The sequence below is a fragment of the Thermobia domestica genome, chromosome 6 (genome assembly GCF_964235325.1).
Source record: "Thermobia domestica chromosome 6, izTheDome1.hap1.1, whole genome shotgun sequence".
Classification (NCBI taxonomy): domain Eukaryota; kingdom Metazoa; phylum Arthropoda; class Insecta; order Zygentoma; family Lepismatidae; genus Thermobia; species Thermobia domestica.
The window spans coordinates 264,538,061-264,556,853 of record NC_137459.1 but is presented as its reverse complement, the minus strand read 5'-3'; the positions used below and the strand labels follow the sequence as shown (position 1 = coordinate 264,556,853).

Below are 18,793 nucleotides of genomic sequence, written 5' to 3'. Positions count from 1 at the left end.
TCCTCCGGTGTCGATGACAAGGTCAGGCTTGAGCCACTCTCCCGCTACAGAAAGGAGTTCTCCCTAAACACCCTGAAACCTTTCTTCAGGCAAAATGGCTGGATAAGCTCGACTACTTCGTTGTGATGGTGCACCCTCCGAATGGAATGGAGAAGGGGTTGGGGAGGGTGCCTCGACAACGAAGGTCTTTTGCACCCGTCACTGGTCGTAAAAGAAACAGTCATACAAACGACGGAAGCACAGACGAGGCACTGAATGCGGTGAAGGTCAGATAGTAAAACTAGCACTCGCTAGCACTAAAAATGAAAAATTGTACACAGATCGGAGGTCTGAAGCACTGGAACACAGAAGAAAGTCAAAGCGCCGTCAAAACATGCAAATGCCGCAAAAACTGGAACAGCTTTAACACAGTGGCTTCATCATCGCCGAGAACAGTAGCGAGGTCAGCTGGCAGTCCAAACAAAAGTCTGGCAGCAGCAAGAGGCACACATTCCACTAAGAGGTGACGAATACTCAGGGGCTGACCACAATGACGACACACAGGCGGAGGTGTACGTTGCAGAAGATGTGCATGAGTGAGATGACTATGTCCAATTCGAAGGCGGGCCAAAGTCCGCTCTTCCAGGCGAGATGATCGGGAGCTCGTCGACCAGACTCCAAGGCGGGGCTTCACTGCATGCAGCTTATTGTGAATCTGCTCATCCCAGTAGGATTGCCAGCGTTGACGGAGAACGTGAGCAAACACCGAGCAGACATCAGAGCTAGGAACAGGAAGAAGACAGCGTCGACCAGCAACAGCAGCCTCCTTCGCAGCAGCATCAGCAAACTCATTGCCAGGGATGCCAACATGGCCAGGTACCCAACAGAACGTGACATCATAGCCCTCAGCAAGTAGTGCATGACAAGTAAGGAGGACTTGCTGGACCAGCGGATGCGTAGAAGTGACATCGGCTAGGCTATGTAAGGCGTTGCTGGAATCAGAGCAGATCACAACACGGCGAAAATGGCGACGGCGGATATGATGGAGCCTCTCCAAGATGGCAACCAGCTCTGCAGTGAATACGGTGCAGAATGGATGAAGCTGGAACCTGAAACGGTGGGCATCCAGGACAAAAGCACTCCCTACGCCATCAGCCTGCTTGGACCCATCAGTGAAGATAAGACTATGGCCTCGATAAGAGGCGAGGAGGCACAAAAACTGTTGCCGAAATTCCAAATCGGTAGTAGTCGCCTTCTTGAACCGCAACAAGTGGAGATTGATCACAGGCTGCAAGAGCTGCCAAGGTGGAAGAGGCGGGAAACCCAGCGGAGAAAGCGCAGGGAGATCGACGTCAGGGTCAGCTAAAAGCTCAAGGGCACGAATGCTAAAAGGCCGGGTGCAAGTGGGTCGGGCTTGATACGTTGAAGACGAGCACCAGCATCCAGGGTGAAACTAGACGGGGGATCAATGGAAGCTCGCAGGTGAAGCAAGTATCTCAGCTGCAACAACTGGCGACGATGATCCAAAGATGGTTCGTTTGCTTCGACGTATAAGCTGAGGATTGGACTTGTGCGATAAGCACCAATCGCAATGCGAAGGCCCAGATGGTGAGCAGTGTCCAGGTGACGGAGGACAGACCGACGGGCAGAGCCATACGCCACACAACCATAATCCATCTTGGAGCGAATGAGGCTCCGATACAGTCTAAGCAGCACAACTCGATCAGCACCCCAAGTGGTATGGGAAACCATGCGCAACAAATTCATTGCACGGAGACAACTATACTTCAGCTGGAGAATATGGGAGTCCATGCAAAGCGGCGATCAAACTCAAGGCCCAGAAAACGAACACTCTCCACATAGGACAGCCGAATAGGGCCCAAAGAAAGTTCCGGATTGAAAGCACAGTTCTTCAGACGACAGAAGTGAACATATTTCGTCTTTAGTGAGGAGAACTGAAAGCCGGTGTGGGAAGACCAATGGTGAAGGCGGTTAAGTGTCAGTTGTAGCTGGCGAACGATGGTGCGAAGGTCATGTGACCGACAATAGATGGTGAAGTCGTCCACATACAGCAGCCCATGCACAAAAGGTGAAAGTTCGGGCATAACACTGTTCACAGCCACAGCAAATAAAGTCACACTGAGAACACTGCCTTGTGGAACACCAGTTTCCTGAGAAAAAGATCGAGACAATGTGGATCCAAGCTTCACTCGAAAGGAGCGCTCGCGGAGGAAATGCTGGAGAAAAAATCCCATATGTCCACGCACTCCCCATGCGTGCAATTGCCGCAAGATACCGTAACGCCAAACCGTATCATAGGCCTTCTCCAGGTCGAAAAAGATGGCGACAAGATGCTCGTGATGGCGAAAGGCGTCCTGGATGGCAGTCTCAAGATGAACAAGATGATCGGTCGTGGAACGATACCGCCGAAATCCACACTGAAAATTGGAGAGGTGGCCATGATGCTCCAGAAACCAAACCAACCTGGCGTTGATCATCTTTTCGAGGACTTTACAAAGACAGCTGGTAAGGGCAATCGGCCGATAGTTGGCAGAAGACGTTGCAAGCTTGCTCGGTTTCAGGATCGGGATTATATAGGCTTCACGCCAGGCAGTAGGAAAAACCTCTTCAGTCCAGATCCGGTTATAGAGGGTAAGAAGATGATAGAGTCCCTCAGGAGGGAGATGCCGAAGCATAGCATAGTGAATATTATCCGGACCTGGGGCAGTATCCTTCGTAGAGCGTAGAACAGAAGACAATTCATCAGCACTAAAAGGTGCATTGTAGCTCTCGCTGTTATCAGAGCGAAAGGTAAGGGGTATACGCTCCGCACGCTGTTTCACAGGCAGGAAGGCAGGAGGATAGTTTCCAGAACAGGAGACAGCAGCGAAATGGCGACCCAAATCCGCCACAATTCGATCCTGCTCCGTTAAAAGATGACCATCAATAAGCAAGGCCGGAACACCAGTAGATGAGGGTTGCCCTTGAAGACGGCGAACCTTAGACCACACTTCGGAGATGGTGCTCTGCACAGAAAGAGATGAGACATACACACGCCAGCTGCGGCGTTTAGCCTGCTTGATCAAATACCGTGCTCGAGCACGGAGGCGGCGAAACTCAGCTAACTTGACTTCACTAGGGGCACGTCGAAACGCACGCAAGGATCGTCGGCGGGCACGGATAGCTTGGCTAATTTCTGCAGACCACCAAGGAACAACACGACGACGAGGAAGACCATGATGGACAGGAATAGCCGCATCAGCTGCCATCTGGATGCTGCAGTTAAGAGCTGCACAGTATGTATCTACAGACCACCTAGGATCCGGTGTAAAATCAAAGGCCGAAGCAAAGCGTGTCCAGTCAGCCTGACGCAGGTTGTAGCGAGACGACGGTCCCGGTAGAGGGAGCTGTAGTCCAGTGAGTACAATGGGAAAGTGGTCGCTGCTACAAAGATCCGGATGTACGCGCCATTTCAGTTGAGCTCCTAAGGCTGGGCTACACAAAGACAGGTCAATATGTGAAAAAGTCCCTGTGGCAGCGGAAAAGTGTGTTGGGCTGCCATCATTCAGAAGAATCAAAGGCTGGTTCGTGATGAAAGTGGACAGTGCTCGGCAACGAGGGTCGCTCCGGATAGACCCCCACAAGACATTGTAGGCGTTGAAATCGCCAACCAGAATGACAGGCGCTGGAAGCTGGCTGTAGAGGTTGTCCAGATCAGCGGCAGTGAAGGCGGTGGAACGCGGGAGATAGACACAGCAGATGGTAACAGGCTGCGGAAGAAACACTCGTGTTTCAACCGCCTCAAGGGTCGTAGTCAAATGGAGCAGTGTCGAATAATAGAGCCCAGAGACACCAATGGCAACACCGCCAGCAGCACGACCGTCAGTCATTTTATCATGGCGATAGACAGTATAGCCACGAAGAAGACAGTTGGTGGTGGGTGTGAAGTGAGTTTCTTGTAAACAGAAGATAATCGGATCCAGGAGCGAGAGAAGCTGTCGAAATTCTTCGTGGTGAGTGGAAAAGCCGTAGAGGTTCCATTGAAGCAGGGCCATGATTTAAACAGAATCGACAACCAGAAAATTGCCACTGACTTTCTTACGGCGTCGCGGAGTCACCTCGTGAAACGCTTCACAGGCGTCTTCTTCCACACCATCCATTGAAGAGGCATCATCAGCAGAGGGACTGCAAGATGGTTTAGGTTTCTTCGAGTTAGGAGAGCTAACAGAGGGCTGACGAGCCGCTTTCGAAGAGCCGGTGGAAACAGGCGTTGATTGAGAACCTTTCTTCTTGTCCTTCGGGAGTGTAGAAGTAGCAGTTGGTGTAGTTTTTAGAAATTTCTCTCGGCGAGAGCGAGGTGAGGTAGGTACTGCAGCAGAGGCAGGCGACGGAGAAGGCCGCGAACGAGTCATGGTACCCGTAGACTTGCTTGCACTAGATGGTTGAGATGCTCCACAAGTACAGCCAGCGGCAGAAGGAGCGGCAAAGGTGGTCTGGGTGCTTGCAGTACAGTTTTGGGTGCCAGTCGTGGTCAAGGATACTCGGGAAGCATAACTGCCACCAGCAGGCAGCTTGGGCAGCACGCGGCGGCGAGCCTCACCAGCAGAGATCTTCTCAGTGACTATCAGTTCTTTAATCGCTTTCTCCTCGGTAAACTTTGGGCAATCCCGGGACCAAGGAGGATGGGCACCATTACAATTGACGCATTTAGAAGATGCGTTGCACTTGTCAGATCCATGGGAAGGTTCACCACAGTTACCACAAGTGGCGGGTCCATTACAAGTGGGGGCGGAATGACCAAAGCGTTGACACTTAAAACATCTCAATGGCAACGGTATATATGGTCGAATCTTCAGTTGTAGGTAGCCAACACGCAGAATAGGCGGCAATGTAGGAAGATCGAAGGTCAAAATGTAAGAATGAGTGGCTACCAGTTGCCCATCCCGTTTCACAGTTATACGATGCACGTCTATAACATTGGAGGCGCGTAGCTCTTCCAGGATGTCCTCCACCGGCACATCGTGCAAATCTCTGCAGGTAATCACTCCTTTACTAACATTCAATTGGCGGTGGGGTTGAACAACAACAGGCACTGATCCAAGCTGCTGACACTTCAAAAGAAGAGTAGACTGTTTATCAGTAGTGGTGTGTATTAACAAGGTACCATTACGTAGTTTCTTGATGTGGCCATCCGGGAAAGTACCCGTGGCAATATGGCAAATATGTTTATAAATGACGAACGGCGATAACTTGTGTAGAGAACCAGCTGTCGCGTCTGACTTATCTGCAATGATTAAATATCTGGGTACTGTGTTCACTTTGCTTTGCTGAGTATTTTCTGAAGAAGTTGTTTGATGCAGATCCATAGGTATAGTAAACCCAAAGTCTTCTCAACTTCCCCGTCATCGTTCGAGGCGTCCAACGAGATGGGCAGGTCCTACCTGCTCCACCCTTGTCAACAAGCTGAGCTGTGACTCCAAGTCAAACTGACAAGGAGCCAGGGCCACTTGAAACACCGACTGATGGGTACTTTCGAGAATACCCACGTCCCACCGTGTTTGGGGAAAAGATCAGTGATTCTTCGAAGATCCCTGCGCTGCATACTCCCAGCTTTCCCTTTCCGGGCATCACTCCATCCGGTCCGGCTGGGTGCAAACACGTTTCACTCCTCGGTCCCACGATCCCGGGTCCAGCGTCGGCCAATAGTAACCAAACTCAAGTCCATATCCATGCAGGGGTCAAGTCAGAAGATCCGTCCGGCTTCATCCGAGGCATTTTTGGTTTCTGCAGCGATCGGTATTTTTAGATTGGGTGATCGGCCCAACCCAACCCCCAACCTGGAGGACCAGTAGCTGATTGCAGTTCCGAAGAACTGGGCGATGGGGGCGCCACATCCCGACGCCGGGTGCACCCTCCGAGGCTTGTGTCTAAAACACTCCCAACAACACGGCCGGCCGTCTCCACTCTTTCATGACATCCCCTGCATTGGACGTCTATACCCTTGGTAGCCCGAGCCAAAACTAGCCGAATTCCCATAGTCTTAGAGCGCAGCTGAAGTGCGTCTATGAATCGTCCGGCAGTAAGCAGGGAATCATCATATAGAAAGGCGTTGGAGACCGCCGATTTGCGAAAATAAGTAGCACCTTTTCATTGGGACTCCAGACTGGGCCATCTCTCACATTCTTCCTCCCTCTCCTCTGCGCGGACTTCTCCAGTTTCCCTATTGACAGCGGTCCGAATATTTTCTTTTTCTTTGCAAACTCCTTCATTATCGCAAGGAGTCCTGCTTCCAGAGCCATATGCCCGATTACATAGTCTTTACCATACACAAATTTTACCAAGTTTCTGACTGCTCCATACGACACAATCCTTTCTACGCGAGGTATTGCTAATGTACCGTCTTTTCTTCTCGCGTATAGGAGAAAGTCGGTGGTGGAGGCTGGTAAGTGAAGAGTTTGCTTAACAAAGTTTCTTATTTCTTGGTCAAATGACCGCAAGGCAGTAACGACTACTTCCACCACTGTCCACTAGTAGTATAAGCGGGGGAGTAATTATTGCCGGAGAAGAGTTATTTTCTGTCTCGGCTTTAACCGGATTCTACTCAACCTTCGCAGGAGGAGAGAGAGGTATCCCACATCATAGGACTAAAATCGTCCACTATTAAGAATGAACAGACAGCCCAAGTACTTAAATGACTCGTTAGCTACCTCGTTGGGAACCGTCTGGGACCCAATATTTACCTTTGGGTCTCTTGCATACCAGTATCTTGTATACCTGTTGCCACCAGCTCGAACGATCTGCACTTGGTCACTGACAATGACATATCGAGCGATGATAGAAACTCCTCCACAACCGACAGAGCACGCTGAAGGTGGGCAGCTGAATCGTGTACCAAGAGCAGATCGTCCGCGTATGCTAAGCAAATTACCCTAATCCTTTCCACCATGAGTCCACCCGGGGCATCCTTCAGGCGCCTCACGAGGTCATCCAGAACAAGATTAAACAAAAAGTGGGCTTAGAGGGTCTCCCTGTTTTACACCTCTTCGAATTTCAAGGGTTACCTGGCGAATTTCAATTGATGTCACATTATGACTATGTAGTGAGCCCAACCCATCTATGAATTTCTTAGGCAACCCCCTGCTCCTGAGTGCCCGGAGGATAGCCTCGTAGGGCACAGTATCGAACGCCTTTCGTATATCTAGCACAGCGAGAAAAACGTCCAACCTCTTAGGCTTCCCAATGAGTTCTCCAAGTAGAAAACAGTTGGACGCGGTATTCTCCCCCTTGAGAAACCCTTTCTGGGATCTATGAGATTGATCGACCTCCTGAAGGCGGCCCGCCAGCACCCCAGTGAACACCCTCATAAGGAGGGAACCAATGGTAATAGGCCTAGAGTTCTCAGGCTTGGCGAGTTCAGTCTCAGACTTGGGGATCAAAACCGTTCTGTGCTGCATCCATCCCACCGGTATCATGCCAGAACTCAAGATAGCATTACACAGCCCCCGGACCAGATCGCGCCGAACCTCTCCAGAAGGTCGCATTTTCGCAGGCCATACGGCCCAGGGGCCGTGTACGCGCTAACCTCGGCCAAGCGAGTCTGTAGATCCTCGAGAAGATAAATGCGCACAACCTATTTGCCCCGTCAGACTCCACCGTTTGAAACTCACAATCACGTCTTCCTACAACCGACCACAACCGGCTGTAAAATTCCTGTATCCCAAGAGCCGCCGGCGTCTCCTCCTCCAGGTGGCCACTCACACGTTCCTGAATTATACGATCCACCAAAGCACGGGGAACTTTAGCTTTTCGGTGTCGGCATACTCTCAAGCCTTTATAGACTTCTTGACACGGTTAGACCTTTGAGACTTCGGTTTCTCTCCCTTTTTTTTGATATCGTCCACTGGCGACATAAATGGACAACCCTATCATTCCAGCGATCCAACAGCTTTCCCCCTCAGAGCCTCGTCTACCCTCTCAACGTACTCCGACATCTCCAAGACGAGATCCCAGGCCTGAGCCCGTATGGCCTCGAGCCAGTTGGATTGTTCTCTTGTCTCCGTAGGTGGAAGCTTGAGGGCTGTTTCATCATCATCTGAATCTCCTCCTTCTTGATACATGACGCCATTAGCCATACGAGAAATAAGTTCACACTGGATGGCCTGATCTGTTCCTGTTAATAAGGAACCCGCCAAAATCTCCACTGTACTTCTAAGCTGCTGAGCCTCCAGGTTCGAACTACTGAGTTGCTCGTTAAGTCTCTGTATTTCCACCGTTTTCAGAGCGAGCTCTGTTTCAAGAACTTCCTTTCCTTCTCTAATTGTTTTAACAGAGACTCGGCCTCTTGCTCTAGAGAGTCTATATTCCGATTCTTCTTCTCCCTCACGTTGTAAAGCATGCTTCTCCACTTGCTTGAACAGACTCTTTTTCAGTTCTGAGAGATTTAGTTTGTTGCTTGAGGAGCTCACATCTCTTGATGTGTCTTTGAATTTCCAGATCCTGCTCCTCCAATAGATCTTGCTTCGCTTGCGAGTCATTCCTCATCAGGTGAACCTCATGTCTTAGTCGCTTGGTCTCCTCCTCGGTGTTTTGCTTTCGGAACTTTTCGTTCCGCATAGCAATAAATTTGTCCAGCAGCGCCCCAAAAGTGGCCTTCTCCAGTTCCAACCTGTCGGCCCCAGGGTCCAGGCCCAAGATCTCGTCCACCAGTTTGTCCGTACCCCCACGTAGCTCCCCGACCAAATGGGAGGATCCGGCCTGAGAGATAAGTGTATGGCTTCAACATTTTAGGTTGCGGACGTAGACGTTCTCCGGATGATCCGTTGCAGGATCAGCTTTCTCTTTTTGAGTCCGATTTCATCCACCGTTCTTACTTCCAGTGCTTCGGCCGCCAAGAAGTTAATGTTTCGATATTCTGCATATCTCTTGCAGACTGATATGAGTTTGGAGATCTCTTGGCTGCTCCAATAATGGGGAAATCTTAGTCTTCTCCTGCCCGTTTGGAGTCCCATTCCCTTGGTTTTTAACTCCTATAGTTAAGAGTGTCATAGATACTCCCGCCGTTTACCAGTGCTTGATTGAATCTCTTCACGCTGACATTCAGAGTACTGGGCAGAAATCACATTGCGTCAATACCCGTTAGGGCCATCGCAATGCTTTGTTTTATTAAGACAGTCGAATTCCCCCGGTCCGTGCCAATTCTGATTGACTGATTGAAAGAGTTTATATGGGCGCGTCGACAGCAAAGTCTTTTGCACCCTTCACTGACAGTAAAATGAAGTACCCAACAACAAAATAGCATTGTATCACAGACAAAATTAAGTAAAAAAAAAGTCTGGAATAAGTAAAAGGTGTTCGGTCATTTATGAATTAAAATGTCATAGCATTCAAGAAATGTGCAAACTCCATACACAAACACAAGGACGGGTTAGTACACAACAGCATGTTAATCTTCTCTGCCGGGGCAGCTCGGCAATAGGTGCACACACGTGGGGCAGCCCATAATTAGTAATGTACATGACAGTGCAGTAAAGAAGATAAAAGCAAGGAAATGCTATGACAAGCATAAAAACACCATGAGAAAACACAAATGGTAGATAAAAGCAGAAATAAATTAATTAAAAGACATGTGAGAAATGCACTCACAAATCACGCAAGACGTGCAAAAGCTGCAAGTACGTGAAAACTCGCTGGATCATCTGGACATCGTCTCCAAGCAAGGTAGACAGATCAGCTGGTAAGCCAAGGCGGGCTCGCTCAGGAGCAAGAGGAACACATTCCACAAGAAGGTGGCGGATGGTCAGGAATGCACCACACTGGGTGCAGGAAGGCGGGTTCTGACGACGTAACAGGTAGCCATGGGTCAGATGGCTGTGCCCGATACGTAATCGTGCCAATCGTCGTTCTTCCAGTCTTGAAGGACGAGAACTCGTGGCCCAAACACCAAGTCGCGGCTTGACAGCATGCAATTTATTCTGAAGTTGCTCATCCCAGTTTGTCTGCCAGCGATGAAGGAGAAGACGGTTGATTACAGGGCGAATATCAGAGCTGGGAAGCGGTGACGGAGACAAGTCCTGTAAGGGCAGCTTCTTTGGCAACACGGTCAGCACACTCGTTCCCTGGAATACCAGCATGGCCAGGCACCCAACAAAATTGGACATCGCAACCTGCAAATAGTAAGGAATGGCAAGAGTAGAATTTGCTGAACTATAGGGTGCACAGTTGACACATCCGTGAGACTATGTAAAGCGCTGCTGGAGTCAGAGCACAGGAGAACATGTCGGAGATGGCGTCGACGAATATAATGCAAAGTCTCCAGGATAGCAACCAATACAGCAGTGAACACAGTGCAAGTAGGATGGAGCTTCAAGCCAGCGCTATGATCATCCGTGACAAAGGCACAACCAACAGAATCTTCATGCTTCGAACCATCCGTGTAGAAGACAGCGTAGGTACGGTACGCATCCGGGTAACAGTAGGTCCTTCTTGATATCTGTAATAGCGAGCACCATCCTCAAGGGCAAAGGCCGAAGGATGGTCAGGTACGGCACGGATATGAATATAATAGCGCAGGAACAGGCTGTCCCGACGGTGGGAAAGAGATGGTTCATGAGCCTCGACATAGAGACTAGGAATAGGGCTAGTTCAGAAAGCTCCAAGCGCCAAACGGAGGCCAAGATGATGAACAGAATCCAGATGACGTAGGATGGAAGGTCGAGCAGAACCATATGCAACACAGCCATAATCCAATTGGGAGCGGATGAGGCTACGATATAATCGCAACATCACCAAACGGTCAAACGACATCACGAAAGATGGGACACCAAACGTAGTAAGTTCATGGAGCGGAGACAGCGGTACTTCAGGTCTCGAACGTGAACAGCCCAGTTAAGTCGTCGGTCGAACTCCAAGCCCAGAAAACGAACATGATCCACATAGGACAATCGAGAACAGCCAAGGAACAGCTCAGGATCATAGGCACAGTGACGAAGGCGACAAAAATGTAAGCAGAATGTTTTGGAGAGAGAAAAGCTGAAACCAGTAGTGGTAGACCATCGGTGAAGCCGGTTGAGCGCTAACTGCAAATGGCGAGTAACTGTACGGAGATCACGTGAGCGACAGTAGATAGTAAAGTCATCCACATAAAGAAGCCCATGAACAGAAGGGGAGAGTTGCGACGTCACACTGTTCACTGCAACAGCAAACAATGTGAACGCCATTCTCTTGTGGAAACGGAGCAGAGAGAGTAGCTCGAAGCTTGACTCTAAAAGAACGTTGTTGGAGAAAATTCTGGATGAAGAGAGCCATTTGGCCACGTAAGCCCCAGAGATGGAGTTGCCGCAAAATGCCATATCGCCAAGCGGTGTCATAGGCCTTTTCAAGGTCAAAGAAAATGGCTATCCGATGTTTTTGATGACGAAATGCATCCTGGATAGCACTTTCAAGATGCGCCAAATGATCAGTAGTGGAACGGAAGCGCCGAAAGCCACACTGAAGATTGGAAAGGAGGCCATGGTGTTCAAGAAACCAAACTAAGCGGGTATTGATCATCATCTCCAAAAGTTTACACAGACAGCTAGTCAGGGCGATCGGGCGGTAGCTTCCATTTGACGTGGCAGGTTTAGCAGGCTTCAAAATAGGAATAATGTATGCTTCACGCCAGGCAGCGGGGAAGGAGTCTTCAAGCCAGATGCGGTTGTACAGGTCAAGAAGATATTGCTTGCCTTCGTCAGGCAGGTGCCGGAGCATAGCATAACAGATGCCATCAGGACCAGGTGCCGTGTCCTTCGTAGAATACAAAACAGCAGCAAGTTCAGCAGTAGTAAAAGGCAAATTATAAGCTTCAGCAGTTGCAGAGCGGAACTGAAGTGGCGTACGTTCGTTGCGTTGTTTATAACTGGAGGAATCCAGCTGAGTAGTGAGTAGAACTGGAGACGTCCGCAAAATGACGACCTAACGCAGCAGTAATTCTGTCCTGATCAGTGACCATTACACCATCGATAATAAGGAATGGAACCGCAACGGAGGAAACATGTCCCTGTAGACGACGAATTTGCGACCATACCGCTGTCATGGAGCTGCCAGCAGTAAAAGAAACATAAGTGCGCCAGCTATGACGCTTAGCTTGCTTAATCAGATAGCGGGCTCGAGCACGAAGAAGTCGAAATTAAGCCAAATTATCAGCTGTAGGAGCACGATGAAAAGTACGTAGTGCTCGACGTCGGGCCAGAATAGCGTCACGAATCTCCTCTGACCACCAAGGAACGGTGCGTTTACACAGGGAACCAGCATAGATAGGAATAGAGTCGTGTGCAGCTGCCAGGATACTCTGCTGAAAGGCCTCACAATGACCAACAGTAAAACGAGGGTCTAAAGTGAAACGAAAAGTGGCGGAAAAATGATCCCAGTCTGCTCGACGGAGATTGTAGGCAGTGAACGGAGCAGAATGGATGAGCGGAAGACCATGCACAAGAATAGGAAAGTGGTCACTGCCACAGAGATAATCATGCACGCGCCAAGTAAGATGGGCACCAAGTTGAGGACTGCAAATGGAGAGGTCCAAATGAGAGTAGGTACCAGTAGCAGTAGTAAAATGTGTGGGACTGCCATCATTGAGGAGCAATGAGTTAGTGTTGTCAAGGAAAGTGGAAATCTCCCCACAAACACAAATGGGGATGGAAGCTGTCGAGCAATCTGTTCAAGATCGACAGCAGTAAAGGCGTCATGACGCGTAAGGTAGATACAACAAAAGGTAACAGGTTGTCTTAAGAAGACACGAACAGCTATAAGCTGGAAAGCACTATTCACATGGATGAGAGCAGAATGGTAAGCATCAGAGACCCCAATTGCTACACCACCTGCTGTACGACCGGCAGTAAGCTGATCATGACGATATACAGTGTAACCAGAGAGAACTGAGTTGCTAGTAGAGGTAAAATGCGTTTCCTGAAGACAGAATATGGTAGGATGAAACAATGTCAATAACTGCTTAAATTCCTCGTAGTGAGTGGAATAGCAATTTAAATTCCATTGAAGAAAGGACATGTTCAACAAGCATCGAGAACAAGAAGCGAGGTACTGCGAATGTCTTTTTCACGGCCTTCCACAAGGTTAAAATCATCGAGCTCCTCCTCCACCATATCATCCATAAGAGACTCGTCATCACTAGGTGGACTACGTGACGTATGCTTCTGTTTCTTCGCCCCAGGTGGGCTACAAGACTGGGTGCGTGAAGATTTCTTCGATGCCTTGGTAGAAGAAGCAGTGGAAGAGGGAGAGACAGCTTTGGAAGCTTGAGCCTGGAGCTGTTTTTTTCGTTCCTTCTTAGTGAGGGGTTTGGTAGGAGGATGTCTGTTTGACTGCTTCAAAAACTGAGTTATGGAGGGAGTAGGAGCAGACGAGATAGAGCCAGCTGGAGGCGGCAGGAGGCTGAGAAGCAGGAATGGGCTTAACAATTCGTGGAGGCGAACGATCGTTCAAGGGAAGCTTAGGCTGCGAAGCAGATGATGATCGGTGCTTCGTGCGAGATAGACCTGGGTTCACAGAAGTAGTGGTACGGCACGCCTTGGAAGAGACTGGCGCACTGGGAGCCTCAACGTCAGTTTGGGTAGCAGAATTGACTGTCTGGGTACCTTGGGATCGGCTGGTCTTTAGAAGCGAAGAGAAACTGGTGCCGAAGTTGACTTTTCGCTGTAGTCTTCGTTTAGCCTCAGCGGCGGAGATCTTCTCGATTACCATCAATTTACGGATCTTCTTCTCAGTCACAAAAGTAGGAAAGTCACGTGACCAAGCTGGGTGGTCACCTTTACAATTAGTGCACTTCGATGGGGCCACACATGGGGCCGGACTATGAGCTGCAGAACTACAATTGCCACAGATGACAGAGGCATGGCAAGAAGGGGCTGAGTGGCCAAAATGTTGGCAGTTAAAGCACCGTAAGGGTAATGATATGTACCGGTGGACCTTCAATCGATGGTAAGCAACTTTCAAATGCGTTGTAAGGTCAGGTAAAGCGAAAGTAGTGACATACGAATCCGTGGGCTGTATTGTACCATTTTTCTTCGTAGTAATGCAATGGACGTCTTTCACATGGCTATCCTTTATTTCGGCACATATTTCCGCCTCTGGTAACTCTCTCAAATCGAAGCAAGTGATGACTCCTTTGCTAGTGTTTAATTGTCGATGAGGCTCAACCAGAATAGGAACAGGTCCTAACTGCTTACTAGCTAGAAGTAATTGTGACTGTTTTTCTGTGGTCGTTTGAACAAGGAGCGTCCCATTCCGTAATTTGCGAATATGGCCAGGAGGAAACGTAACTGTGGCAATGTGATGAAGTTGACGATGAACGATGAACGGTGACAATTTACATAATGCTCCAACGGTATCACTTGGTCTATCTTTAATAATTAAATATCTTGGTGCAAGACAAACCTTTTCCTCTCTCTCTTTCCTGGGTGGGTGGTTGATGCGTAGCCATAACTATAGAAAGCCCAAAATCCTCTCAGCTTCCCCGTCATGGTTCGAAGCGGCCAACGAGGCTGGCAGGTCCTACCTGCATGACCCTTGTCAGCAAGCTAAGCTGTGACACCAAGTCAAAATGACAAGGAGGCAGAGCCACTTGCACCGCCGACTGATGGGTACTTTTGAGAGGACCCACGTCCCACCGTGTAAGGGGAAGAACCAATGGTTCATTGGAGATTCCCGGACCGCAGACTCCCAGCATTCCTTTTCAGGGCATCACTCCTTCCGGTCCTGCAGGGTGCGCATGCGCTGCACTCCTCCGTCCCACGGCCCCGGGTCCAGCGTCATACAAGAAAATCCAAAAGCAAAACCAGTCTATTGCAAGGTTGTCTTCTAAAAGAGAAGTCCACATCCGAGGATTATATTTTTAACTATGCTCGATCGCAGGTTTTAAATGCCAGGTGATCGGCCCCGCACAACCCCCAACCTGGAGGACCAGTGGCTGATTACAGTTCCGAAGAACTGGGCGATGGGGGCGCCACATCCCGACGCCGGGCGTGCCAGTTCTGAGTTGATCGTTGAATTGCAGCCGACAAGATACCGAGCCGTAACAAGGCGCTCCCAACAAGGAAGATCCGTTTGAGGCCAAGGCACGGGACCGAACTCGGTTAAGGAAGAAGGTGTAACCCTTCACCGTCACCTCGCCCAGGCCCGGCACGTCTGCGAAAAACCCACTTCCCGACCAAGCCAGACTAGCCCCGAATCTCAAAGCCAATCCTTATCCCGAAATTACGGATCGGGTTTGCCGACTTCCCTTACCTAATCTATCGACTAGAGGCTTTTCACCTTGGAGACCTGCTGCGGATATGGGTACGATCGGGCGCAATACCTCCACGTGTCCATTTCTAGGATGTTCAGATCTCTCTCAACACCGCTGAAACTGTGGTGGTCTTCGCGTTCTAGTCCCTATCTCCATGCGAAATGCTTCCATGGAACGTGAACGCTGAAACAGAAAAGAAAATTCTTCCCAGAGCCCCCGTCGACGTCTCAGAATCCTGTTAATTTGCCCTGACGAACCTGCGAGGGTACGTAAAATACGTTTTCGCTGATCGGTTCTGGAATACGAATAAGATTCCCTTTCGAACGAAGGATGGGTATTGCATTGGGAAATCCGTGAAGGCTAAGTGAGATAGCACTTGAGCCGTACTAGTGTCGTATTTCTGGACGAGGGTCCTAATTAACCCCTTCACACAACAGTTCATGCCCGTAATCCCTTTGGAGTTATCCTAGGGCATAGGATCGAATGACTCGTGTGCAACGGCTGTTCACACGAAATCCTTCGACACATCAGTCCTCCAGGGCCTCGCTGGAGTATTTGCTACTACCACCAAGATTTACACCGGCGGCGGCTCCAGGCAGGGTCATGCCCAGACCCTTCTGCGCACACCGCCGCGACCCTCCTACTCGTTACTGCTTCATTCAGTGTGATATGCAGCCTCCACTGCAGTAACGGCCGAGTATAGGCACGGAGCTTGAGCGCCATCCATTTTCATGGGTAGTTTCTTCGGCAGATTAGTTGTTACACACTCCTTAGCGGATTCTTACTTCCATGGCCACCGTCCTGCTGTCTTAAGAAACCAACACCTTTTATGGTTTCAAAATACGCTCCGATTTAGGCGCCATAACAAACTTTAAATGGGTGATAAACTCTGCTTGCTTGAGTGTGAAGCAGAGGCTCAGGATCGGAGTACCTAGTGGGCCACTTTTGGTAAGCTAAACTGGCGCTGTGGGATGAACGAAACGCTGAGAATAGGTTAAGGTAGTTTCGGCCCCAAGGCCTCTAATCATTCGCTTTTCCGGATGAGACTCGTTCGACATTCGTTCAAATGAGCACCACCTATCCAGAGGTAAACTTCGGAGAGAACCAGCTACTAGATGGTTCGATTAGTCTTTCCCCGCTATACTAGCTCCGATGATCAATTTGCACGTCAGAATCGCTACGGACCTCCACCAGGGTTTCCCTTGACTTCGTCCTGGCCGGGCATAGTTCACCATCTTTCGGGTCCCAACAGATACGCTGTAGCTGCGCCTCATCTCGCAATGAGAAGGAGACACCCCAGGAATTCGGGAGGGCCCGTGATAGGCAACAGAGAGGCCGTGTCAACCCATCCAAATTAAAGGTCTCCATCTTCCCTCAGTCTCTATACAGAGACCATTACTTTCATTACGCCTTTGGGTTCAGTAATTCCCAATGACTCCCGCACATGTTGGTCCGCGTTTCAAGACTTGTCGGATGGTCCATTAAACAGTACAAGCTACAAACAAGAAATACGCCCGGTTCATAGAGTCTAGTAGTCCGATGCTGTTGGTGCAAAGTCTGGGACTAAGTCCGCGGGCTATCAAATCCAACACTTGTACAGACATGAAAGCGTTAAACGGGGGCAACTCCTTATTGTCATACTGCAGAACTCCAGCCGGAACACCAGGGGTTTTTAAGGGCAACGGGGACCCGGACAAGTTCCTCCCCAGGCCGTGGACTGGCATCCAACTAGTTCTGACGCCTCGAAAGACAGAAATGCGACGTCTTTTGTAGAATCAGCTGCCTCTCCCAGAAGTACCAACCCCCGAAGGAGTAAAAGATTAACCTTAAAATTCGATCCACACAGATTTTTCTGAATCTCTAATCCAGAGCTTCAGGTACCATCCGTGTACCCCTGAACGGTTTCACGTACTCTTGACCTGTCTCTTCAAAGCTCTTTTCAAATTTCCCTCGTGGTACTTGTTGACTATCGGTCTCGTGGTCATATTTAGCCTTAGATGGAGTTTACCACCCACTTAAGCCTGCACTTTCAATCACCCCGACTCTGAGGAGAGGTGTTCCCGAGAACTGAAATGGTTGCACGGGCCTGGTACAGCCTATGGGCATTGGCTCTATTCAAAAGAGACTCAGACACGCCTGAAGAACTCGCGAGAATCGACCCTCCATAACACCGCATGTCTCAGCAACCAACGACTGTGAGATTCATTGCTGGGCTCTTCCCTGTTCGCTCGCCGTTAGTAAGAGAATCCTAGTTAGTTTCTTTTCCTTCGCTTATTAATATGCTTAAATTAGGCGGGTAATCTCACCTAATCTGAGGTCAAGCTCCAAAAATAGAGCGCGCCTGAAGGCCCGCTCACAACAGGACTTCTCAATTTACAAGATGTAGATCGCCAAGGTAGGTCAAGGGTCACTTCCTGACCCCTTGCCGGCACCTTGTAGTGAAGCTCATCCGGGAATAGAGGCAAATTGGAATAGCAAGACTCAGAGGTCCAATTACCTTGTTCGCCAACCAACTTGCGCCGGCCCAGGCTAGGGAATTGCATGTACACAAGACAGTCTCGTTCCCATCGAAAGGGGTTTGGCAAGGATGAAATCCAAGGACTAACTTCCCCAATTCACTCAGGAACTTTCGTCGAGACAAAAACTGCCTCAACAGGGGGTTGTAAACCACCAGACTTTGTTGGTCATTTAAGACAACCGCCGTCGCGGAAGCCCAAGAACACACAGTTTCCACTCTCCGGAGTCAGCTGCAGTCACTAACCACAAAGCTGGGCGTGTTCATTCGAAAGCCTTTCCCTGCACCACAAGGAATAATCTTAGGCTGCCCATGAGTTTGTAGCCAAAAATCATGACTACTCGTTTTTGATTCAAGGCCACTTTGATCAGAAAAGGTTACTGGCCTACAAAGCAGCAAACTAACTCTAATCGCCCGACCCGAGCGAATTAAAAGCTTTTTGTGTCACTGACGTGTAACCCAAACTACAAGGACAAGTTGAGCTCTTGCAAAAAGAGAACAATGAACTACGAAAAGCCGCCTACGAGAAAAGTACTCCAACCTCTGCGGAGGTACTGAAGACAACAACGGATGAACGGCAGCGGCAAATTGAACTCAACAAAGACAAACAGAAACATACCCTATTCATCAAAGTCAAGCAAAACGAGAGTATTAAGGAAGTTGAACGTCACTTCACAAAAACTTTAAATCCAACAAAGGATAATATCAAAATAAGGTCTATGAGAGCAACCAACAATACTCTAATAGTAGAAACTGAAAGCGAAGATTACCAAAATCACGAGTCATGACAACATCCGCAAAACTTTAATGTGCGAAAGGCAGAAGAAAAAGAGACCATTGGTAATCCTGTACAATGTACCATCAGAAATAAAAGAACTAGTAGAAATCGTCCATCAACAAAACTATGAAGATAAGATGGAAGTCGCGGAATTTAAGAACGTTTTCAAACCTAAATTTAGGACAGGACCACTTAAAGCTCCATGTCATCATGTGGTTGAGGTGTCGCCAGATATAAGGAAGAA

The 18,793-nt window shown here is 49.2% G+C and overlaps 1 protein-coding gene and 1 pseudogene across 1 annotated transcript; both read right to left on the bottom strand.

Moving 5' to 3' along the window:
- Window positions 1-355: 355 nt before the first annotated feature.
- On the bottom strand, window positions 356-1,656 carry LOC145687538 (uncharacterized). The gene is made up of 2 exons (XM_081760999.1): window positions 1,401-1,656; window positions 356-1,341 (listed from the first exon to the last, which is right to left on the bottom strand). Exons 1-2 carry the CDS (start codon window positions 1,654-1,656, stop codon window positions 356-358), a joined length of 1,242 nt encoding a protein of 413 aa, XP_081617125.1.
- Window positions 1,657-15,265: 13,609 nt separating this feature from the next.
- Window positions 15,266-17,553, bottom strand: LOC145688693 (large subunit ribosomal RNA; annotated as a pseudogene).
- Window positions 17,554-18,793: the final 1,240 nt, after the last annotated feature.